This window comes from Marmota monax, unplaced genomic scaffold (genome assembly GCF_021218885.2).
Source record: "Marmota monax isolate L192 unplaced genomic scaffold, Marmota_monax_Labrador192_F-V1.1 WCK01_AAM20220418_F8-fsc00021, whole genome shotgun sequence".
NCBI lineage: Eukaryota > Metazoa > Chordata > Mammalia > Rodentia > Sciuridae > Marmota > Marmota monax.
The window spans coordinates 15,892,374-15,917,920 of NW_026695228.1; the positions used below are offsets into that span (position 1 = coordinate 15,892,374).

The 25,547-nt window shown below is 37.1% G+C and overlaps 1 protein-coding gene across 1 annotated transcript in view; it reads right to left on the minus strand.

The window, feature by feature from the left end:
* Positions 1-25,547, minus strand: part of Ano10 (anoctamin 10) — a 191,851-nt gene that overhangs the window by 150,779 nt on the left and 15,525 nt on the right. The window contains exons 2-9 of the mRNA XM_046437177.2: positions 22,332-22,484; positions 16,620-16,817; positions 15,345-15,479; positions 8,461-8,580; positions 7,617-8,186; positions 6,143-6,198; positions 3,066-3,140; positions 1,088-1,270 (exon numbers count right to left, since the gene is read on the minus strand). Of these exons, the coding sequence (XP_046293133.1) occupies positions 1,088-1,270; positions 3,066-3,140; positions 6,143-6,198; positions 7,617-8,186; positions 8,461-8,580; positions 15,345-15,479; positions 16,620-16,817; positions 22,332-22,470 (1,476 nt within the window). The 5' untranslated portion in view covers positions 22,471-22,484. The remainder of the gene's footprint in view (positions 1-1,087; positions 1,271-3,065; positions 3,141-6,142; positions 6,199-7,616; positions 8,187-8,460; positions 8,581-15,344; positions 15,480-16,619; positions 16,818-22,331; positions 22,485-25,547) is intronic.

Consider the following 25,547-nt stretch of genomic DNA (forward strand, 5'->3'; position numbering starts at 1 on the left):
AGCCAGGAACTACAGTTTGTGTGGACGGCTACCTACTGGCTCCATGACCTGAAATAGAGAATCCCCAGCAAACCAGGGGTGGAAGCCCCAGGGAACAGCTGCAATAAATAAGGCAGGGAGAAGTGAGCAGAGAGAAGAGGGAGAACTCTTACTGAAGATGAACATAAAAACCAAAATTCTTTGTCATATTAGAAAAACTACGAAAGCCAGCTAAGGAACTCAGTAATCAAAAGATGAACTTATTCTCCACAAAAAAATGAAACTATGGATGTCTAACAAAATTGACCCTCACTGAGTGAACTACCGAGGGACCTATTTCACCAAGAAATAGATCTTTTACCATGTCCAAAAGGAAGGCACAGAATGCATGAAAAAGAGCCCTGAAAGAAATGTAATCCCCAAATCCCACCCCACCAAATACAGACAGTGAACACGGGTGGAGCACAATAAAAGTTTATCATACATGGCTAGATTTTTATGAGCTAGACTTTTCAAATATTATAAGCAACTAAATCTCTACTAATTTTCTTATAGTTCCTAAAAATAAATTGTCTGAAAGGAACTGATTTATATCTACAACACCACTAATTTAAACTAAAAATTAATCTTCGCATTGGCATTCCATTTTCAGCAGTGGTCCTCAATCTTTTGCTTGAGTGATAATTTTCTATGAGTTTGAAATGCCAAGAGTGAGCAATGCTGTTGCTTCTCTGGGCAGTCACTTCTCCCTTGCTCTGTCATGTTTGGAGCAACTATTCTCACCTCCTGGTTCTGCAAAACTGTCAAGTAATTTCCTAAACTTGCCCTTTGGTGTTATTGGGCATAACTTTTGATCCAAGATGGCAGCATTTTAATGCACTGTCGGGGGGTGGGGGGTAGGGATCAAATCCTGGGCTTTCTGCATGCTATGCAAGTGCACTACCACTGAGCTATAACCCTGACCCCATCTTTTCAACTTTAAAGTGGTTCAGAGAGGAAACTGGCTGGAAGCACTTATAAAATAGTGTCACCTGAGACAATGAGTGTACGACAGGCATGACTATTATCCACTTCCAGTAATGTTTAATTCAGCAATAATCCAACTTACCATATAGGTTCCCATTTCCTTTTCCAGGATGACTTGTTCATATAATGCAACATCAATGTCTGCCTTTAAAGCCTGCACCCTTCTCTTCACCTGCACACCATGCTTCCTTTGGAGCCAATAAGGAAGAAGAGATTCCACTATTTGGTTAAGGAGCTGGGAAGTAATCAGAAGTGTGGCCAAGCTCTAAAGAGAAGAACATAAGTCATGGCAAGGTAGATTAATAAAACTATAATATGCATATAATTATGTAATAAATAAAATGAGGCCTTAAAATTATACTATTATGTTATAAAAACTAATATTAGACAAGCTATGTGTTAGAGAAGTGTTTCTGATTTACAGTTGTCACAGAAAAGACTTAGATTAAAATACAAATAAGATGATAAGAAATAAGCCAATTGAGTCAATAGGAAAATGTAGTAACCTGAAACTGTGTTCTTTGTCATCTCATCCTAACCACAACATAAAAATCTAAATGATGTTGACAACTTTGAAAAAAAAACTTTTTTAAAAAAAATTGAATTATAAAATTAGCAAATCCTCACCTTGCAGTAGAAAATAGAAGAAACAAAAAGCTACTCATAATTCCATAACCATGACAGAACTGCTACCACAACTTGAGGTAGTTTTCCCAATCATGTGTACAATTAAACTACAATCATCCTATACATACATGCTTTTTTATATTCCTTTTCTCAATATATTGAAAGCATTTTTCCCATATCACTAAAAATGTTTTTACTTAGCTCATACACTGCTGCTGAATTAAATTTAATTCCAATTGTTCTTATTATAAAAGCTCTCATAGGATATCCCACATCTGTGAGTCTTGATCACATCTCTGATGATGTACTAGGAATGAGCTGAGGTTCTTGGGGAAGCTACCTTAGTGGTTTCCAGAGATGATGGACCAATTTCCACCTTCCCCAGGTGGAAATGTTTCCATCTGACATCACCTGTGCTGGCACTACACTTCTGATTTTTAAAGAGTCCTCCTTCATTCCCCTCTGATAACTAAAGGAGACTCTCTAAAGGTAAGAAATAAGAAGTCATACCTTAATAATACACCACTATGTGGGGTCAGAGAAGGTCCATACATTCAGCTAATCAAATCCAAATACATTATTTTTAACTTTCCCAATTTGCAAAAATAATTTTAAAAGGTAGCAATGTATCTAGTATAGTTGATAAGAGCAACAACATTTATGCAAGCCATTAGCACCCAACTATAAAATCTTGTAATTTCTCTGATTATACAAATTTTTTAATTTCGGAGGAAATTATCCCAATCTTTCATGTAAGTATTAAGAATCCTAGGATTTCAGACACTGCTCACAAACCATTTCAGAATATTAGAACCAGGAAGAAATGGCCCTTTACCGATAACTGGCTCAAGTACAAAATGAGAATTTAGAAATTCATAATTTGCAATCAAGTTTTTAGTCACTACTAAAAACTACTAAAAACATGATCCAGAAATGACAAGATGCCAAAATAAATGTGGGACTTTCCCAAACATTTCAGTAAAGAAAGAGCACAGCACAGGATCCACTGATCTGTAAAGTTCAACAACTTATCAACTTAAAAATAAAATTTACAAGACCTGTTAAGGTAAAAAAAAAAAAAAAAAAAAAAAGACCTGTTAAGGTTATACCAATCTCCCCTGCCTAAAACACCCCAGAAGTTCAATTAATGAATACATTTGGCTGTTGGGACTGGTTTAACAAGCTTTGAAGTGAACCACATAATTGATTTTATTGCCCTTTATGGTTAATTTTGCAAATTGGTTAATTTCTCATCAGTTTAAAATGATACACAGGGCACGCATGCTCATGTTTTTCATATTTAGAATTGGTCTTAGAAATATACAAAATTGAAAAAGATTTTATTTATAAAAATAATCTGAAGACAATTACCTGAATATAGGAAACCAACCAAGACCTGAAAAAACAGATTCTTTTCTGTTATGCACACTGACCTGGCGCAAAAGCTTCATATCCCTTAGGACAAAAGCAATGTAGAAGAGTGAGGCGAAGCAATTTAGAAAGTTGAACTGCCAAAAAAATATAACAATGTTAAATACTGTTTTGCAGTACCTTATTATAATCCTAAATACAGCATTAAAAAACACAATGAGGAACTTCTGTTCCAGATAACAAGGCACAGAACTGTACCTCCCTGTGCCTTCTTACTAAATACCACTATCAACTCTGGATAACGGGAGAGGAAACCAAAGGAGAGCTCTGAAAGGCACTAGGAAGAAGTAAACTGTTGGGGACCCCAGGACCAGAGGAACAGCACAGCATCGGCATCCTAATCCATTTTACCCCATCATCCCAGACGTGTAGAACACCTGTAAAAACTTGAGTGCAATTATAAATATAATTATATGCTATATAACATACATATCATGTAAGTATCTGATTATACAATAATAACAAACATTATACACACACACACACACACACACACATATATATATATATATATATATATATAAAGCTCCAGATTAATCCAACCTATTCGAACACATTTGTGCCAGTTTTGTTGAAATATTTGCAGAATTGAAAACGTTGGATTTAATGGGGTTTAAGTTGTCCCCACTCAAGGGAAAACCAAGGCCCAGCAACCCCATCCCAGGAACTGGGTAGACCAGCTTGGTTCACTGCTCCCTATTCAAATAGGAGTCCCATCCATACCAGCAAGCCCAGAGGAATGGGCATGGGGGTTTCAGTCAGGCCCCACAAGCAGTAAGCTGCAGGGGAAGTACCCTTCTTCCCTGCAGTGCCCAAGATTCCCTGTCCCATAGAGAGATGCCATGGAAGGCAGGCAACATGGCAAGAAAGACTTCATAGCAACAAGCAGCCCCACCTTGGAAACTTCTTCATGCCCACAGACCTTAAGTCACACAGGAGACAACAGAGCAAGCTGTGTGGCTCTGGCAAGGGGGCCTATCACAACAAGGGACAAATACCAATGCCTCTTTCTGCTCAAGGGCCTAAGATTCCCTTCCTCCAGGAAACACCAGGGTAGCCAGGCGGCACTAGCACCAGTCAAAACAACCAGCCCAGTTGGGAAGCATCTTTGTCAGCAGAGGCATGAGTTTCACTGCCCTGCCAGGCACAGTGGCAGCCTGGGGCTAGGGGCACCAGCCAGGAGATTCTGCCACAAAAAGTCCCATTCCTTCAAGTGGTTCCCTGGCTCAAGAACCTGTCGCCATCCTGCACTTAGGGTTCTGCCTCCCAGTCTCCAATTGCCTACTCTCTGTGGCACAGCATCGCCTCCTGAGGAAGAGGCTGCTATGTGTATAAGAGTGAGCACCTAGTTAGGACTGGGACACTGTCCAGATGATGAGCAGTGAGATCAATATGGCCACAGCACAGGGATGCTAAGTCAGAATGGAAGTTGAACAGCAAAGCCTGAAAGACTGACAAACACTATTTCTATAAAGTTACAGGGAAAGGGAGAGAGTAACAAACACAATGCAGGAGGAACTGGTTCAAACGTGTGGATCTTTACAGAGCAACCACTTGGCATCGTATCCGGCATTGCCAGAGATAACAAAGTCTTATACATAACTGAATTTTTTAAGAAAGATGCATGCTTTCAGCTCTGCGAGCAAAAGCTCCCTTGTGGTCTTTTGAAGTGAACTTCTTAATGGATGTTATAGTTTAGATATGAGTGTTCCCCAAAAGCTCATGTGTGAAACAATGCAAGAATTTTCAAAGGTGAAATAATTCAATTATGAGAGGAATGACCTAATCAGTGGATTAATCCACAAATGTGGATTAACTGGGTGGTAACTGTAGGTAGGTAAGGTGTGACAGCAGGAAGCAGGTCACTGGGGGTGTGACTCTGGTGTTTATAAACTGTCCCTGGTGAGCTGAGCTCTCTGCTTCTTTTTGTCATGTCCTGAGCTGTTTTCCTGTTCCATGCTCTTCTGCCATGATGTGCTGCCTCACTCAGGTCCAGAGCAATGGAGTTAGCTGACCATGGACTGAGACCTCTGAAACCATGACCCAAAATAAACTTTTCCTCCTCTAAGTTCTTATCAGGTCTTTTGGCCACAGTGATGAAAAAGCTAACTAAAACAACGTAATATGAGGTCCTCTGCTTTATTATGCAACTTCCTTTGGATTCACCAACATTTTAAATATCCATTATTTCATAATGTGAATCAGGCCTTTAGAGATTTTGTAAGATGCTAAGGTCACTTGCTCTTGTTTTAATGGCCAAATTACTGAATTTTTATCTATGACAGGTCTTCTATTTCCTTAACTGCTCTTGCCTAAGTTTACCTACTTCTGGAACTCTCCTAATGGTGATTTCTGATCTTTTAAGGACTGAAAAACCAGACAGGCAAACTTCTTAGGATGATTCTATGGCTATAACGAAGACCCTAGTTTGAAGTGTTAAGTATGTGGACTGTGTTTGAGCCATTCCAGCAACAAATTCAGGGATTCTTACATTATGACACAGATGATGGGGTAACCCTCTGACTAGTGAGGTGCTTTCAAGGTGGGACTTCTTTATGACTTATAATAATGATGGAAAGAGATGTAATGGGTGAGTGTTTACATAAACAGCAAGCACATCGTACAATACTTTCTCTCCATTTTTTTCCTCCCATCCATCAAAACATGCTGGAAACCTCTTGGACTTTGGAAATTTCTTTACCAAAATTTTAAAAATAATTTAGGGTTTCATCACTATTCAGACTGCAGGTATCTGAGAGGATTACCAAATAGCAAAAACATTCAAAGAGGATACTAAATACAAACTTGTCTAGAAAGTGGTTCCTTTTTTATTTAATAACTGGAAATGGGCTACGTTACTAATCTCTATATTGTAAAGTCTCACACCACATACACATTTGTAATAAGGTCACTGAACATAAAAGTACACATGCTTATTAATCACCTCTTGCCTGTTTATACAAAACAGGCTAACTTATCTTAAATTAGAAGTCACTCTTCATATTTGTAATCCTAAACACCAAGTAGTATCCATTAGTTTCAAAATTCAGATGGACTTGTACATAAAAACTCTACTTACCACCAAAACTTTCAGAACTAGATGATTCTGGTATGCAGATTCCAATCTGTGATTCTCTAAAATATTAAAAAGGAAAGATAATTTCTCTCAGATAAGAAAAAAACATGGGTGCAGTGACGTGAGGTAAAATGGGACTTTTGCTCAGAACAGAGACATATGATCACAGATCCTCAGTCACTAAATATGCCAGGCTTCTGGTCATGGTCATTCCTTGCCACCAAGAACACCAAGCAAGGACACATTCCTCATGGGTCTGCAATATCATGTGGTCTGAATTTTTTTAAATATTAATGCTAAAAAGAAATTTGGGAAGCATCGGCAAATGATCTTATAAATGACTGCCTAAAAGAAGGTCCTGGATAAGTGGCAAAACTGATCATAACCACTAAGAGGAGGACATTATAGTTTTCTGGACAGGTGACTTACAGGGAGTAACTTGAAGAGATGGAAATTCAACTGTCCATCCTTGCTTAAACATGGTACATTGTACAGATCCCAAAATAGCCTAACAAAAGAACAAAAAGGAATACTCTGAGGAGAGTGTCATCCTGCACAGAGGCAGGGGATCATCCAGGATCAAAACAGCAATTCAGCTGCTCAGCCATGGCCTCACCTTGGGCCAGCTACTTAGCTTCCTGCCACTCAGCCTCCTCGCCTACAACACAAGGTAGACCACCCTCCTCCCGGGTTTGGAGTCAGAATCAGAAATAACATGCAGCCTCAGACCAGAACCAGCAAAAAGGAAGCCCTCAACACATAGTTGCTTCTATTGTTATATCACTAATTAAAATAATTTAAAACATCTTTATGATCCATGAATTTAAGGCCTAGACTTCTTCCTAAGCTATAATATAGCATATTTATGTATTTGTTTGAATAAATAATTAATGAGTGAATTCAGACCATTTTTAAACTATAACCAAGTTCCTCATTTCTACAGAGAGATGCATAAAGAACCACCTCTGCTGATAGCAGTCCTCAGTGCCCAAATGAACTAGACAAGTCAATTTTAGGATACTAGCCCTAGGATCATGAAGATAATTTTAATTTATTTTACCTTCAGCATGAAACACACTGTTACAGTATTACGAGCACAGGTTTAAGACAGATAGGTGTGGATTAGCCTGGTTCTGCAGTTTATTGTTAAAATCTTGTTAAGTTTTTCAATATCTTTTATCCACAAAATGGTGAAATGACTTCTATTTCAAAGTGCCCTGAGGAGGGGAAAATAAGATACTGTGGATAAAGTGCTTACTGGACATCCAGAACATAGTAACACTCAATAAATGAAAGCTGTGATAAACCTAACACAAAGATCATCAGAGCTCACAGAGGTGATGAATTTTTCCTCATGTCTCTATAACAAACGAGAACATCCATCTCCTCTGCATGGTGGCAGTTCTGTAGTCCTAGAACCTAAGAAACATTTCTTATAGGCAAAATAAGACGTGAATACAAAAAAATCAAGGCTTACCCCATGAAGTTAAAAACTCAGCAGCATATCGATAGAGGCGGTTCATGATCTCAATTATGATGGCATAGATGATGCTGGGCACATATAACAAGATATTTGTCCACTCGGACCCACTATCCTCGTGTAGACTCAAGGCCCAGACTTCCATGTCGAAGTAAATCATCATGACATACAGAGAGAAATAGAGACAGAGGCATACAAAAGGCAGCGAGACCAGGTAAATGCGCAGCTGTCTCTTAAAGCTGGAGTAGACAGGCTCCTCCCGACCGGTGACAGAATTGATACCCAAGACCCCATGAAACCCTGGTCGGGGCTCCTCAAACTGTCTCTTCATCAGCAATGTCCCCCACCGATAGGTCATGTTGGCACAGCCACGCTTCCACACCTCCAGGATCACTGTGGACCAGATCAGGTTGAACGAGGCGAAGATCACATACTTGTCATAGTCTTCCCACGCAAACAGGTAGTAAGGTAACCCAATGACAGCCATGGGGATTAAGGCAAAAGTAAAATACTCCAAAAATCCAAAGTAAAGAGCAATCGTTTCTCCAAAGTAGCCACGAATACTGTCTGTAATGGAAGGGAAAAAAGAACTTAAGTAAAGACTACCAAAGACCACCAAAGACTCCTTTTTAATCACTGCAAGTAAATTATACATTTTTTAAAGTGAAGTGGGGGTCATTTCATGCCCTCATGCCCCAATCAATATGCGGAATAGGTCCATCCTGCATCTTCTGCCTAGCAGAGCACTAAATTATCTTCCCCAGGGAGATGACTCCACTGCCGGATGGTGACATTTCTTTACAGGTCTCTTCTTCTGTAAAAGACAGGTATTGGCACCTACCTATGGGTTGATACTTCAAAGTAAACCGAGTGTACCAGGTATCCTCAAGCTTCTTCAGGGCTTCAGGGTCATGTAGTGGAAACACCTGAATCACGATGCCAGATGTGAGCAATCTTCTCACTGTTAGAGGAAGAGGCGCAAAAACCGCATAAAATAAATTGGAGATGGCTTATGGAGAAGATCACGTACTTGTCAGCAAACACTGCAAGGACACACCCACGAGAGGAGCAGTACACACAGGTGGAGGTCACATTGCCTGCTCCACACGCGTACATTCTTTCATTTTTCAGAATGTAAAATCACTTTACTATTTTCTTGGTGAAAGAAAGTTCATGTAAAATTCTAAACCATAAAAATGTATAAATTAGAATGAGAGGATCCTGTTTTTCTCTCCCTCTCCTGAAAATAGTTACTATAAATAGCAACTTAACTTATAACCAGACTTCAAAGTATATATTCTTTATACTTTAATAACAAAAAATGAAATCATCTTATATGTCACATTGCTCTGTCCTCTTTTCTCATGTAATTATGTGTAATATTTTTCAATGTCAATAGAACATGAAATGTTCTTTAACAGTGTCACAATATTTCCTTGTATGAAATGCTATCAACAACTAATCCTCTATTGACAAATACTTGTTTTCCTTTTTTTATTATTGTGAATAATGCTAAAATTCTGGCACAAATACTTTTTCCCATCTGTTTACTCTCTCCTTATTATATGCACTTAGAAGTGGAATTGCTAGGTCCAAGGGCACATATATTTTAAATTTGTACACACATTACAAATTACCCCTAAAAATTTTTTTAACAATTTATCCTTCTACTATTTGTGAAGGCAGGGAAATGTTCAGTTCCTTTCATTCTTGTTGAGACTAAGCATTTTCCATCATTTTTATATTTTCTAACCTAATTGCAAAGACATACCCACAGACAGAAAATATCAAAATCAAAATAATGATTTCCTACTATAAGCAGTCATTTTTCTAGTATGGTTTTGACACTTGTGCACATATCTGAAAAAGACAAATGAACTTAACCAAAGACAGCATCTCCTAGAAATATTAATTGATCTCTCTTCTATCCTAATTACTCACAGTGACTCAAAAGGGTGGGAAGGGACCTTCAGGGCCTCAGGAAGAAGGGCTGTCAGTAGAAACAGAGGACTTGGATGTAAAGCCTTTTGCCATATCGGGGGACATGGAATATTTGCCATATGAATTTATAGTATATTTTCCTGTTAAGGAACATGGTTGCTTATGAGATGGAATTTGCATTAAAAAAAGAATGTTTTGCCATTTTTTATCCATGGATGAGGTTGGAGCTCTTGAAGGTTTATCAGCTCACCTCTTCCAATGGATGCCTCCCTTCATTCCTATCTATCTGCCACCAAAGACAAGGATGAGAATACCCAGGCATGAGACCCCCTCAGTGAGGACCACTAAGGAAAAAAAATTTTAAAAAGGGAAAAAAATCTTTTAAAAATCTTCAGAGTAATTTAAAAGTAGACTTAACTCCTTAGAAATGAAAAAAGAAAAACATTAAAAAGAGGAGATACCTGATACTAACAATGGGGGAAACTTTGGATTTGAAAAAAATGATTCATAATGTATGTTTCTTTTTACAATTATAGCTTATAAGTAAGTTATACAGAGGAGAAAAACTTTAAAAACTAGGGTTGTGATAAAATCCTCCTTCTTAGTGACTGAAAAGGGTATATCCTCAAAATATCAGCAGCTAGGGTAAAAAGACATATGGGCTAAGTTACATTGGCCTCCCGTGCTGTCAAATCCATTTTTAAAACATTTTTATCCTAAAGTGTTTCCGTGGATGTTTTTCAGCTAGGAAGAGTTTAAGTCACAACCAACCTGATTCTCATCCTTTATTTGGGGATGCACAGGTTATAGCAGATTTTCTTATCACCATCCTTTCCAATTACTACACAAAGTATTTTAACTTTGAATTGACTTAATGGCATCTAAATTATTATTTTTACTATTTCCAAGTTCTTTTATAAAAGATGACTCCACTCTACTACAGAATATTTTCCAGGCAGGCATAAAAACCAGTTTCTATGTTTCTAAAAATAGGACTGTGAACTGAGCACTCTGAGAGAATATAAAGCTGCAAGGCCTAAATTACTGGTCTTCTTTTCACCATCATTGCCAAAGCATGGTTCTGGTTTCAGCTTCTAAAAATAGGTTTTCTTGGTGTTTTTTTTTTGTTTGTTTGTTTGTTTGTTTTTAATCCTTCAACCTTTTCAGGGCAGCTAAGAATGTAATTACTAGGAAGGAGCATTACCTTGAAAGGAAAATATGATACCACCTGGGCCTATTTAAAGATAGCAACCACTTAAACCAGATTCCTTCCTTCAAGATTGCTGAAGGATCTCCTGTAAGTACTGGGTTCTAACTATGATAACCAGTAAGAAATCAGCAAAAAAAAAAATTGAGATCTAATCTAAGGGAGATTATCAAAAGACTAAAAGTGTGGAACCACCACATGATCCAGGTATCCCACTCCATGGTATTTATCCAAGAGAACTAAAATCAGCATACATAGTGATACACACATACAAATGTTCATAGCAATGCAACTCACAAGAGCCAAGTTATAAAATCAGCCTAGATGTCCACCAAGAGATGGACAGATAAAGAAAATGTGGCATATATACAAAATGGAGTTTTATTCAGCCACAAAGAGGAATAAAATTATGGCATTTGTTAGTAAATGGATGGAACTGGAAAACATCATGCTAAATGAAATAAGCTAGACTTAGAAAGTTGAGGGTCAAATGTTTTATCTCATTTGTGGAAGCTAGAGAGAGAGAAAGAGAGAAAAGGAATAAAAAATGATCTCATGAATTATGCTATATCTGTGTACACACTGTGATGAATCATATATATATGTATTATAATTATATATATGTATGTGTGTGTATATACACACACACACACACATACATACATATAATTATAATCACAAATTAAAAATAAGAATGATAATGACAGAAGGGAGATCAGTAAAATAGAGCGAGTAGGTCAGGGGAGGGAGAAAGGAAGGGCAAGGGAAGGTACCAGAGAATGAGAGTGATCAAATTATGTGCATGAATGAATATGGAATAATGAATCCCACTATTATATATACTTATAATTCACCAATAAAAATAATTTAAAAAACCAAATCATATCAAAGACATAATAGGAAATGTGTCAGATCATATTAGGTCCATTTTTCTGTTACTGTAACAAAATACCCGAGGCAGGCTAACTTTCTACTAACAGGGCCTTTTTTCAGCTCACAATTCTGGCACCAGCATCAGCTCGGCTCTGGTGAGAACCTCACAGCAGAGAGCAGGAGCACATTCAATAGGGCAAGATCACATCTACAAAGAGGAAGCCAGATCATGTCCCCAATGATCTTAAGTCTTCCACCAGGGACCACCTCTTAAAGGTTTTATCACCTCCTATGTTGCCACATAGCAGACCAACCCTCCACAACATGAAACTTTTGGGAACAAACTCAAACCATATCTAAACCATAGCAGCTCTCATCAATCAAAATGTGCTAATCATCTGAAAGACGTTTTGAGACAAAACTGTAACCTAAACTAGATAACATTCTTTAAGATACAGCTAATATGTGGGCAGTTCTTGGGTCCCTTAACTCCTCTTTCTAAAGAAAATCTTTCCTTAGGTCATCCGCCCAGGCACATGCATGTATACCTACACAGACCCCTGTTTCTGTTAAGAAGCAGTAGGAGAAGCAGAGTCTGAGGCATGAAAAGATATTAGCACGTAGAGAAGCAAGCAATGGACAGCTGTCAAGATCACCACTTGACCACCAAGACATACATGGAAACAGCATTCTGTTTTCCACGTTGCTGGCCATTTGATGGAATGATGAATGGCCCTCATGTGCGCATCTCAGAGCACCACCAAAATGCCTCAAAATCATGTTTCCAATGACACAATTTCTATCTGCTTAATGAAAGCTTTCTATCAAAACCCAGTATTACAGTAAGCAGCAAGCAAATTGATAATCATTGTGTGTCAACCTAGGATATGAAGTATTTTCCGTGAGAGCCTTGGCTACCTCTCACAGTACTAATAGGCTTCACACTGAGCAAGATGAAGTCTCTCCTCCCCAGAGAAGAGGCTACCCAAGAAAGCAGCAGCTCTCACAAAGCTTAAAGGGGACCTACCTTTCCACTGTGGAGTAACCTACTAAAAATCTAGGGTTTAACTTACTCTAAGTTTATCAGTTCTGAAAATAGTCACAGTTTACAATTATGCATATACCTCCTCTTCTTCAACTAAATATGATATAAATTTAAATAGTATAAAAGACAACATAGCATTTTAAAGATCACATTTCCAAAGACATAAAGAAAGAGAGTAATGCAGAATTTTTAAATGTCGACTTGACAACTAAAATAGGATTTTTATGTCAGCTGGTATAAAAAAACCTTTCCAATGACCATGACTGAGATTACTTTATTGCTTTTATATTTAGGACCAAAAAAGAAAGACACAGAAGAAAGGGAAAGAGGAAGGAAGGATCCTTGTTCACGAAAGGCTCATCCGGCCAGCAAGAAAGTTATTTCTGTTATGGCTTCAGGGTGCCAGCCCATACACCCAAGAGAAATCCATTCAAGTAGTTCTTTCAGGGTTTTCATTCAGCAGAAAATTTTTCTCTTTCAAGCAGCTAGGAGCATTTGGAAACTAGATGATCCATTGTATCATTTGATAAAAAAGGACACTTATACTTTTCTCTATCCCAGCTTTACCCAAAAAGATGTGTAGAAACTCAGGTGTGGAAACCATGATTTCCATAGGACAGTCTGACCAATGTGGACAAACAAGAAGGATGTTTACATTAACAATCAGGACAGTGTCTCAATTGGCTTGGGTTTTATTTCATGCAGTACCCAGCTGTGTCTGAAAACATGTCCATCCACCAAGAGATTAAGGAAGATTAAAAATCTTAGTACCAAATAACTACTTAAATACAGAATGTAGAATTCCTGGTTACTAAGAGTAGCAGAAAGACACCACTGCCCCATTTTTGTTCATGATACCGAACTAAAAATAGAAAGAAAAAAAAAAAAAAAAAGAAACACGAAATAGAAACCCCTATCTTTGACAAAAATATAGAAAAATAAACTTAAAACTCAAATTCTAAACTACTATAAAAAGCCTTGAAAATAGCTCAGGGTAAGCTAAGGCAAACCTCTGCAAACCTGGGCCAAGCAGGCAAAGAGCAGAGTTCTCCTAGACACTGTGGGACAGCTGTCCCCCTGGCCAGCATGCAGGCACATGAGGATGCACGGTGAACCCCTGGAGCATGTCTGCCCCACAGCTAGACAAGGTGAAGCTAGAGAGGAAAAAAGGCATATTGGAAGAAGGAACTGCCCGCTAGAACCCAGGATGAAGAATGACTAAGTCTGGAGCTGTGGTCAGGCCAAAATAGGCCTAAAGGCCAAACCCAATCAAAGAACTCTGCAAGAACAGGACTCCACAGGGGCTCTCTGCAGAGCCCCAGATGACTCAAGAATGCATTGCTAGGCAGAGCTAAGCTTCCCATTTTGACAGTTCCCCCATAGAGACCTCCAGTCACCCCTCTCTCCAAAATACACACTTCCCTTCAAAATCAAAAAGACAGCCACCAGTCTGTGAAGAACAGGGATTCATTAAAAAATAACTAATAATCACAAAGAAAATAGCATAGAGCTCTGAAAAAATATTATAAGGAAACCACAAACACTAAAAGGAAAAAGAAAAACCACAAATAAAAGGTAGAAATGAAACATAGCAGAAGCCTACAGAAAATAAAAACTTTTCTAAGAAAATAGAATTTATCCAAATTGACCCCAGGAGCAATGGAAAGTCAAAATACACCCTTCTACAAATGATTCAGAGAAAACTGTTCAAACCCTAACCCATGAACAAACATCAAACCAGATGATTTCTTAAAGGAATTCTACCAAACCTTTAGTTTAAAAAAAAAAAACAGATTAGATTTTAACTAGAGACAGTAGAAGAACAAAGAAAGACAGAAACAAATCTTAAACTTTACTCACTGGTATTGTTAATGTTGAAATTATCATGATTTTACAAGTTATTTTATGTAAAACGTAAGATAAAGTAAATTAGTAATTATAGTAATGTTATTAAGAATCAAGATTTTCAAAGTGAAAAGAAATACAAATATAAAATCAAAGAAAATAAGTAAAATTCCATAATGTTAAATTTGAATTGAGTATATTAATATAAATTCATTATTTGAAAACAAATGTATTTCTTAGCCTTTTCCATTGAAATGTGAGAAAAGATGACACACCCCAGATAGCAAAATATTTTTTTAAGCACAGAAATAAGCAATTTCAACAGACAACATAATACTGAATAAGATATCTCTACACAAAACAGGTCATTTACTTAAGTAGTATAAGGGTGTAGTGTAGCTCAGTGGTAGAGCGCTTGCCTAGCATGCATGAGGCCCTGGATTTGACCACCAAGACCACAAAAACAAATTAAAAAATCATTTGGTTAAAAGAAAAAAAAAAAAAAAGTCCTCAGGTCAGAATGCAAGCAAAATCCAACTATATCCTAATATGAGAGATCCACCTAAAACAACCTTGAGAGGGACTAAAAAAAGATGGGTAAAAAGATCCCAGCACATGCAAACTTAAATAAAGCAAGAACTACAAGAAAAAAGTTGAACACAGCAACCTTAACAAAACAGTAAACAAGATGAAGACTAATACTTGATGACTATAAAAGATGCAATCTATAAGGAAAATCTGTCAAAAATATGTAGCCAATAAAATAATTTCATCAGAATGTGTATTCACAAAACTGGTTGCTATAATGACTTACATAATGACTTTCCTGGGTACAACTTTGCTTGGGGGTAGCCAGGGATCATTTTTTCATCTCTAGCTCTAAGATTTTCAAGTTCATGTTTGATAATGAATTGACATTCTGCCATTGTGAGGAAATCATCATTGTTATCTAAAATAAAATAAAACAAAAATATATGTTTTCTCAGTAACAAAGTAAAGTTAAGCAATATCTCAATTACTTTATATTTTAATGATATAAGCAATAACAATTAACATAAAGAGTAACCAAAGTATGAAATTGGTAAATTAAACAGAACATAAAGCTTCTTAGATATTTCATAAGAATAAAAACATTTGGCCATGCTTTCTCACACTACTATTCTTCAATCATTTTAATAGTTATTATGTAGTATGTTACAAACATTCAAACAGCATACACTTGCTTGATCTCAGTGGGAGGCAATATATTCTTGAATTCTAACAGTATTTTTTACCAGAGACTCCCAAATGGGAAAACCTCCTCTTTCAAACTCTCAAGACTCCGTTCTGGAGGCAAATGTGAAAGAGAGAACCAAGTCTGATAAGAAAACAGAGTTCCTTTTGACAGGTGACTCTTCTTAAATGAGGTAAATTTCACCTGGCTCATTAAGTCACTAAGGAATAAAAATCCAGAGTGAATTGGTCTGAAGAAGTCTAATCACATCTTCTAACTCTGAAAGCTCTGAAGGGGTCAGCTTGATTCTGAAGCCAAACACTGTTCCTGATAAAGCTACTCTGACTTCCTGCTGCTTTCCAGAAAATATTCCCTTTCCTCCGGAAGGCCAGGACATAATCACTTACCCTACCATATTCAGTAGGAGCCAAAAACTTCAGGAAATGATGTTTTAAAGATACAGAACCACTATGGTGTTTCTTACAGTATTTTTCTGTATCATGGATATTCATCACTATGAACATTAGTATAGGATACTGTAAAAAAGTTACATATGTCCTTCTATTCCAGGGTGTTCTCTATTCTAGAGGTGGTAAAGTATGATCTATGAGTCAAACTAGTCTGCCACCTGGTTTTACAAATAAAATTTTGTTGGAAAACAGCCTCATCCCTTCATTTACTTAAGGGTCTAAGCTTCTTCTCTGCTCTACCATGGCAGTATTAAGTGCAGCAGAGACAACATGGCCCACAAAGCCTAAAATATTCACTAATATTCAATGTTAATATGATCCTTTACTAGAAAGCCTCCTAATCCTTTCATCAAAACTTTTTTGCAATAAGAGGATTATGATACAAACAAAATATCGTGGGGCTCACCATCAAAACCTTTGAAGTTCTGTCGCGTTCCGTATGTGAAGGCTCTCATGGTGTTATCATTGCACTCTTTTACCAATCCCACTGCTTCTGCCCCCAGTAACAGTCTGATCTGGGAGGCACCAACAAGATACAGATTGTGATGTTCCAGTGTTTCTGTCTCATGTTTATTTAACAGTGGTCTAAACAACAACTGGGCACCTTCAAAAACAAAATTAGCACAACCTTAGAAAGAAACAAACATTACAATTTTCAAAAATGAAAACCTTCTAAATGAGTATATATCTAGTCTGGTAGAAGGAGAAGAAATTATATTAACAATTTAAATCTATATTCCAAGGAAATAAAAAATACAAGTTTTGGATATTCAGTCTTTATAAAGTGTTAAAGTAAAAACTGAAAATGTAGCAGTAAGTGGTCTGCCATTTATTCAAATGAGCAGTTGAGATGAGAATCCAATGTTAATTAGCTTTAAGTATAAAACAGTTATTAAGTAAAAATACAGAGTAAAAGGATAAAATTTCCTAATATAAGCCTAATGAACTAAAATGTAAGAAAATTAAAATTAAATAACATACATTAGCAAAAAAAGTCATAAATGTAATATAACTACACTAGACTATAAGAAATATTATAAAAGATAAATATTAAAGAATTCAAGCAATATAACTTTTTAGTGATTTTTCTATAAATGTTTTAATATACGTTTTTCCCCTAATTCAGAGTCTTACTATCTTGAATTTGTGATCCTCCTACCTCAGCTTCCCAAGTACCTGGAATTAAAACATGCACAACCACACCCAGAAAATTTTTCAAAATTATCACTATTTTCCCAAAACATTAAAAATATTATTGTATATATAATTATTACTTAAAAGATAACAGAGAAAAGGAATTTTTTTCTAATTATTTTTACCTACATCAAACTTTGCAAGGTACGTTTATTTATTTATTTATTTATTTATTTTTAATTTGAGACAGGGTAAGCACTAAGTTGCCCAGGATGGCCTTGAACTCTTGGGCTCAAGGGATGCTCCTGGCCCTACCCTCTGAGTAGCTGGGACTACAGGTGATATCATTGCAGCCAACTGTTTACTTCTTTACTATGAGTTCTGTGGAAATAGTTGACAGACATTAATCATATAATTGGATAATGAATAAAATTATATAATTTTTAAAATTTATAATTTCAAAAAAATATATAATTTACTTACCAAATAGATTAGTTAATATTTAGATTAATGTATTATGGCACTATTATTTAGGTAATTTACAATAGAGGTATGAAAATTTTTAATAAAAGGTATATTCAAATTATAGAGAAAAATTACAAATGGCTCTTAAATATAAGATCATTAACCTCATTCACATTAAGAAAAATAGAAAAAAAAAAAAAGTCACCAAAATGCTAATTTTTCTCTTCTCGCAATGCAAAGGTAGAAAGTTTGATAACAGGGTAGTGAGTATGGGAGCCACCAGGTGCCCTACTCCAGGAGAATCTGCTTGGAGGAGCTGGTGCTAGCCACCATTCCTTACACCAAGCCATGCTGCTTCTGGCTGCTCGGAGCCACTGGCTGAATACACAGGAGACTCTGGAGCAAGGCCATTCCTGCTCAACATGGTTCTCCTTTAAAGGGAAACCTAAAGCCTGGCTGACACTTCAGAATTGTGCTGTGCTTTCAGGCTCTTCCTCCCTTGCCTCTCTCACAAGTGTCAGATCTACTCCTGTTCCATTCTCTTTATCTTTTTTTCAAATCTTTCCCTTAGTAAACCTCTGGTGTATTCAAATCCCATCGTGGCATCTCTTTCTTAAAGGACCCAAACTGACACAGTGAGTTACCCTCCTCCTACTGAGGAGGTAGGAAATGGAATAAGTTCAAAGAATCCTTTGTTAATGTCTTATTTTGAAAGACAATAGTCCTCATCTCCCTGCCCCAAGTTACCGTCCCCTTCAAATTGTTCAGGTGATTCGTTTATTATTTGCTTTCGTATCACCAGATAATATTGCCTAGAGAGGTATTTCTTGATTTTTTTTTCATTTTAAGTCTAGCAAGATGAGGATTTAGCTCCCATTTTTCCCAACCTTCACCATGTGCATTCACCATTCCTACTTCCCCATTCTCACAATGCAGTTATGTTACGCTTTTCCTCAATAGTCACTATTTACATATTATGATTACATGTTATTTATGGCTGAACTTTGCCTGCACTTTCCATTTTCCTAAAAGTTGCTGTCTTATCACTTGCTTAGTTATTATACATCTAAATCATTCCCCTAAACTGTCTGCCAATCATCTGTCTCCCCTTGATTCACTGACATGAAAGATACGCTGTCAACATCATCTTTTCAGAGAATCTTCCTTGACTCTGCCCTTACACCTTTAGGCAACTAGTTGGTACAGAATTTTAGATCAAAAACCTTTCTTTCAGGAATAAAGAAATGACACCACTGCCTTCTAATGTTTTTGTTAAGAAGTCTTATACTTTACATCTGGCCTATTTCCTTTTTTCTGGAAGTCTTGTTTTTCAGGGTTCTGAAACTTCCCAAGACTATGCCATTTTCATCGACTTCCATCTAGTGCCGGTCACTAGATGGGCCTTTGAGACTTGGAGTCTCCAGTTTTTTTCTGATGATTTCTTCTTTTTTCCCCCTGGTCTTTTTCTAGAATTCCTTTTATTCAGATGTGTATCTCTTGGATCAGTCTTTATTTTTACCTCCTCCCATAATTTTTAATTCTATACCTTTTTGTTCTTGGATATTTTTAATCAACAATATCTTCTAACCATTTTAATGAATTTTTAAACTTTGATTTCATATTTTCACTTCTTAAGAGTTGCTTTTTTCCCCATTTTTATGAAATCCTATTCTTGATTTATAGATGTTACTTCTTTTCATAACTCTGATGACTGAGATTTCTATTCTCCTTTGGTTTTCTCCTTCACATGATTTGTTGCATTTACCTGTCTGTTTAGCTTTAGCTTTCTCTTTCATATAAGCAATTTTCCTCAGAAGTTTGGTGATCTTTCTTTTATATGCTTGAGAAAGGAGTTCTAAGAAGCTAAATAGAAGTTCTGAGTGCTTAGATAGAGCCTATCGGAGATGGCTTTTAATGCAAGCTGGAATGGCCAAGTCATTTTCCATTGGCAACCTCCTGATTTTGGCACCTTCAGTTATTTTGTCTTAAATGGGTGAGATTCTCCAGAGAAAGACTGCTTCCTAGGTGGTCTGACTCTGGCTTCTAGTATTTTGGAAACTGAGTGAAATATGAGAATGGTGGGTGGTAGAAGGGGAATGGTCCTCAGTACCTTATTTTCAAGTATGGATCTCTGCTCAACTGTGCCTAGAACCCCCATGTCAAAAACCAAGCATCTGACTTTCTCCAGAGAATGAATCCCAGGTCTTCTGCTGGTGTGGTAGAAAACTAAAGGGATCCAGCGATATATTCCTTAAGTAGATCACCAATCCTCTTTTTTCCTTGGTACTACTCTTCTCCTCCAGTCCACAAGTCTCTGATATCCCTAATTCCTGAGGGTTTTTTTTTTTTTTGAGGGAGTGTTCTGTAGCATAAACCAAATTGCTTCTAAATTTTCTCCCCTACCAGGTTAAGTCCCACCTTTTTCAACTTTGTGAAGTCAGTTACTCATCCCATTATTTTCTAGCTTTTACAATTCTGTTATTGTTTTATCTTCTTCTTTCTTCTTTGTCAGTGTGGACTTAAGTCTTTTATTTTTTTTCTTAATTTTTAAATTTGTTTTAATTAGTTACAGATAACAGTAGAATACATTTATGCACTTTGATATACCATACATAAATGGGATATAATTTCTCATTTTTCTGAGTGTACATGCTGCAGAATCATATTGGTCATGCAGTCACATATATACATACAGTAGTAATGTCTGTTTCATTCTACTATCTTTCCTATTCGCACATCCCCTCTCCTCTCCTCCTATCACTTCCCTCTACCTAATTTAAGGTAACGGCTATTCTTCCTTAGTCTCTACGTATTAGAGAAAACATTCGGCCTTTGTTTTTTGGGGATTGGCTTATTTCACTTAGCATGATATTCTCCAACTCCATCATTTACTGGCAAATGCCATAATTTCACTCTTCTTTAAAGCTGAGTAATATTCTATTGAGTATATATACCACTTTTTCTTTATCCATTCAACTATTGAGGGATATCTAGGTTGCTTCCATTGTTTAGCTGTTGTGAATTGAGCTGCTATAAACATTGATGAGGCTGCATCACTATAGTATGCTGATTTTAAGTCCTTTGGGTATAAACCAAGGAGTAGGATAGCTGGGTCAAATTGTGGTTCCCTTCCCAGTTTTCTGAGTAATCTCCATACTGCTTTCCATAGTGGTTGCACCAATTTGCAGTCCCACCAGCAATGAATGACTGTACTGTTCTCCTCACATCCTTGCCAGCATTTATTGTTGCCTGTATTCTTAAAGATTGACATTCTGATAGGAGTGAGATGCAATCTTAGAGTAGTTTTAATTTGCATTTCTCTAATTGCTAGAATTGTTGAACACTTTTTCATATATTTGTTGATCAATTGTATTTCTTCTTCTGTGAAGTGTCTGTTCAGTTCCTTAGCCCATTTATTGACTGGGTTATTTGTATTTTTGGTGTTAAGTTTTTTGAGTTCTTTATATATCCTAGAGATTAATATACCTTTTTAAAAGGTCCTTTTATTTTTATCATCACTTTAATAGGAGTCCAGAAGACAACAAAAGGAGATACTAAAGTAGATGCATTGCCTTTATTGGAAGACAAAGACAGTGCAGAGATGCTGTCCCCAAAGTGTCCCAAAAGCACACACCAACAGAAAGGAGGCTGGGAGTACACTGGAGCCTTTCATTCTAAGATGCTACAAATATTCTTAAATCACTGGAGGTTAAAGAAGGAATTCAAGTCAGTGAAACACCTCAAATTGCAGCAAGCAAATACTTTTGTTTTTCTTTCCTTTGGGTACAATTATTTAAAAAAATGTTTAAATTCTCTTTTGAAAAAAATCCATTTTGATTTATAGTTACTTTTAAAAAAAAGAGTTTAAGTTTAGTTCAGTACTTGGTGCAGTTTAAGGTACTATTTTTGGTACCTTATAAAATGTTTGCTTATGTAAAACACCCCCTACCTTGTCACCCACACCTAACCCCTGTTCAAGAGAGGGCTAAACCTAAGTGCTTTAGGCCATCCCTTGCCATTCCAAAAAGCACTGCCAAAGTTTCATCCTCACTTCCCTTTTTCTTTACAGTATGTGTATATATGATTCATGTGTAAGTATCATGCACTGTTCTGTGACTGCTCTCCACTAACTTATTTTTTTACTTAAAATTTTTGGGAAATAGCATTCAGTCTCCCTATCCTGACAAACATCCTTGCAGGCACAGACTTCTCTGAGTTTTCTTAGCAATATAACTGACACACAAAGAACACTCAACAGATACTTGTTCATTCATTTATTAAACTCCTACTATGCACTAAGTACTATAGTAGGCATATTAATAAGAGTTATGAAGAAAACCACTCATATTGCTTACAGGCTAAAGGGAATTTACAATTTAATCTTGATTTAAGGCCTCATTTCAACTCCTAGGTAGATAATAAAGTGAAAATATACATTAGCAAATAAAACATCAATAAAAATTGTAAAGCACATTTGCAAATACACTTTTAGTCATTGAGCATGTGACATGTTACTCACCTCCATCTTTCTTTTTAGCAATAATTCTGTTTTTTAGCCATTCTTTGGTTTCTTCTTTGACATCCTGAGCAAGTTCTATTACCACCAAAGGTGTGAAAGAACTCTCATAAGTATCCAAAGTTGATAAGGTCACTTTCATCTTTGACAAACTTGCTGAAAATTAAAATGAAAAGTAAAAATGAGTTATTCTGGCAAATAAATATGCTACAGGCTGATTTCACTTTCTCTTAATTATACCTAATTCTGATTTCCAAGATAAAGCAAAAATCTGATCCTAACAGTTACATAAAAGGCTCAACCAAAAGCACATGTGTAAGCCAGGCTGACCAGAGAAAACCAACCTTTTTTGTAAGCAGCTCAGAACATGGAAGGAGAGCAACTTGGGTAAAAGAATAACTACAAAAGGTGCTCAAACACAAGATAAGAAAAAAGAATGAATGGGCCAGATTGACAGTAGATGGTATTCTAAGAAGAAGAAATAGTTTTTCCCTATAAAATAATGATGGGAAAATAGCAGTAGGCTCAGAGAAACTCAAGTTGTCAGGTATGACTGGAGCATTAACTCTATGTAGCAGGAAGAAAGGATGGGAATGAGCTGGTATCTAAGTGGGACCCCTGGTTACAAAGGAAATGGGCTTTGTCCAATGCACAAGGGGAGTCACCAATAGATCACGAGCAGGGAACTGAGTTACTGTGAGCAATTACAGATCAGAAAGGCTCAGCCTAGAGTGTGGGAGACCAGTTAGGAAGCCATTAGAATAGTTTAAAAAGAGCTTGTACTGGCCTTAGCAGTAAGGACAGATTGGAGGTAAAATCTACAGAAGATGACAAATGTAGACTGAATGAAATGACTTAGAAAAATGTTAATGGGTACTAAATGGTCATTACAAAATTATGAAACTCTCTATTGCAGTCATCCCACAGAGATGGGATAACTTACATAGGCAAAGACACTGCTATATAAGTCCCCCAAAACTACACATTCTAAAAGTGACATTAATATGCCATTAATAGTGAGAAGACAAGCCAAAACCTCAACTTCTAGGACAAAAGAATAGGAGGTTCAGACAAACTCTTTCACTAAAGACAAACAACACACACACACACACACACACACACGCTTTAAAAAAAAAAAAACTGCAAATATCAGAAAGCAAACAGGGCAGTGAGAATTCTGAGGCCCATAAGAAGAAACAGAGAGGAAGCTCAGTATCTGCAGTTTCCCAGAAGCCTCTGCCAATTTGGGAAGAAGGAGACAAGAAGGAGTGAAGCAGGGAGCCAAGAAGGATTTCTACTGGCCATGAGAGACTTGGGGACGGTGTGATTAGTAGAGCTCACCAGGGAAAGGGTCAGATAAATCCCTACTATGAATAAGGACCTTAAAAGATTTCATCTTAAAGATAACTGTGAATCAAAAAATCATTTTTGATAGAAATTAAATTCTAGGTTTATATCATTTCAATCAGAAGATAACTTATTATACATGAAAATGGGAAAGAAATAATAAGTAATACCAACAATTACACAGTAAATCCAAATAATGGAATTAGCTAGAACAGACTTTGAAGTAATTATCGTAGACTGAGAATTTTGGCAAAGAACTAGAAAATGTCTTCAGTGGAAATTCTAAAATTTAAACATATAAGAGTCAAAGTCACAGAAAATTAGACAAAGCTAAAGAGGAAAATTGATGAAGTATAAGAAAAATACCCAAAATGAAGCTCTGAGAGCTAAAAAAAGATAGAAAAGAATAAAAGAAAAATGGGGAGTCCTAGAAGTAAAGAAGGAATGTATTAGGGCAAAAGCTGTATCTAAAGAAATACTGACAAAGAACTTCCCCAGACAAAATATATAAATCTCTATATACTGCAACCAGGATAAATACAAAGGAAGCAGCATAGTAAAATCACAAAAAACCCAAGAGACAGAAAAAAAATTAAAAGCACTAAAAAAAAGAAAAGATAAAACACTAAATAATTAGACTGACTGCTGACCCAGCAGTAAAAAAAAAAAAATGAAAGCCATGGTTATCTTCAAATTAAACCATATGTGCATCTTCAACAGTCCAAGAGAACATTATGGTCAACCCAAGACTGTATCCTTCACCAAAATATGCTCTAAGAATAAGACAGGCGACATGGTGGAATTACATACAGGTAATTCCAGCCACTAGGGAGCAAGGGTAAGGCTAGTTTGAGGTCAGCCTGGGCAACTTAGTGAGACCCTGTCTCAAAAGTAAAAAAAAATTAAAAGGGTTGGGATGTAGTTCAGTGTATTGTGGCCCTGGGTTCAATCCCTAGTACAGTGGGGAAAAAGAATGATAGAAATAAAAACATTTTCAAACAAACAAAACTGGAGAGGATTCGTCACTAGCACATACCCATTTAAAAAAAATAAGGATGACGACTGCAGTGGCACATGCACACATATAATCCCAGTGGCTCAGGAGGCTGAGGCAGGAGGATCATGAGTTCAAAGCCAGCCTCAGCAAAAATGAGGCATTAAGCAACTCAATGAGACCCTGTCTCTAAATAAAATATAAAATAGGGCTGGGGATGTGGTTCAGTGGTCGAGTGCCCAAGTTCAATCCCTGATACCCACCCCCACCAAAAAATATGAGTATAATAGTGTAGGGCAGAAGGAAATGATTGCAGATAATGATCTAGGATCTGGAGCATATCAATTCTCTTTTTAGTAAGCAGACATTCCTTTTCAGCATTAATTCTCTTTTACTGAAGGCTCACTGTAAGTGAGACACTATGTTAAGTACCTACATATATTATTCCATTTAATTATTCCAATAGTCCTACAATTTACTCTTTAAAAAAATCAAATGATACACTTATAGGAGCTTACACCAAGCACGGAGCGGCCGAGTTCCGGCTCCCGGAACCGTCCTGGAACCGCCCTGGCTCAGGGCTGCGGAGCCTGCGGAGGCTGCTTCTTGGACCCTGCTACTATCAGAGCATACACCAAGCACTAAGCAGCCGAATTCCGGCTCCCGGAACTGAGCCCGCGGGGGCTGCTTCTTGGAGCTTACACTTATAGGAGCTTACACCGAGCACGGAGCGGCCGAGTTCCGGCTCCCGGAACTTCCCTGGACCGGGGCTAGGAGCCCGCGGAAACTGCATCTCGGTCCGGGTCCTGCTGAGGGCCAGTGAGGACTCACCCGTTGCTTGGGTTGCCCGGCAAGGGGAACGAAATGCTGCCATTCGC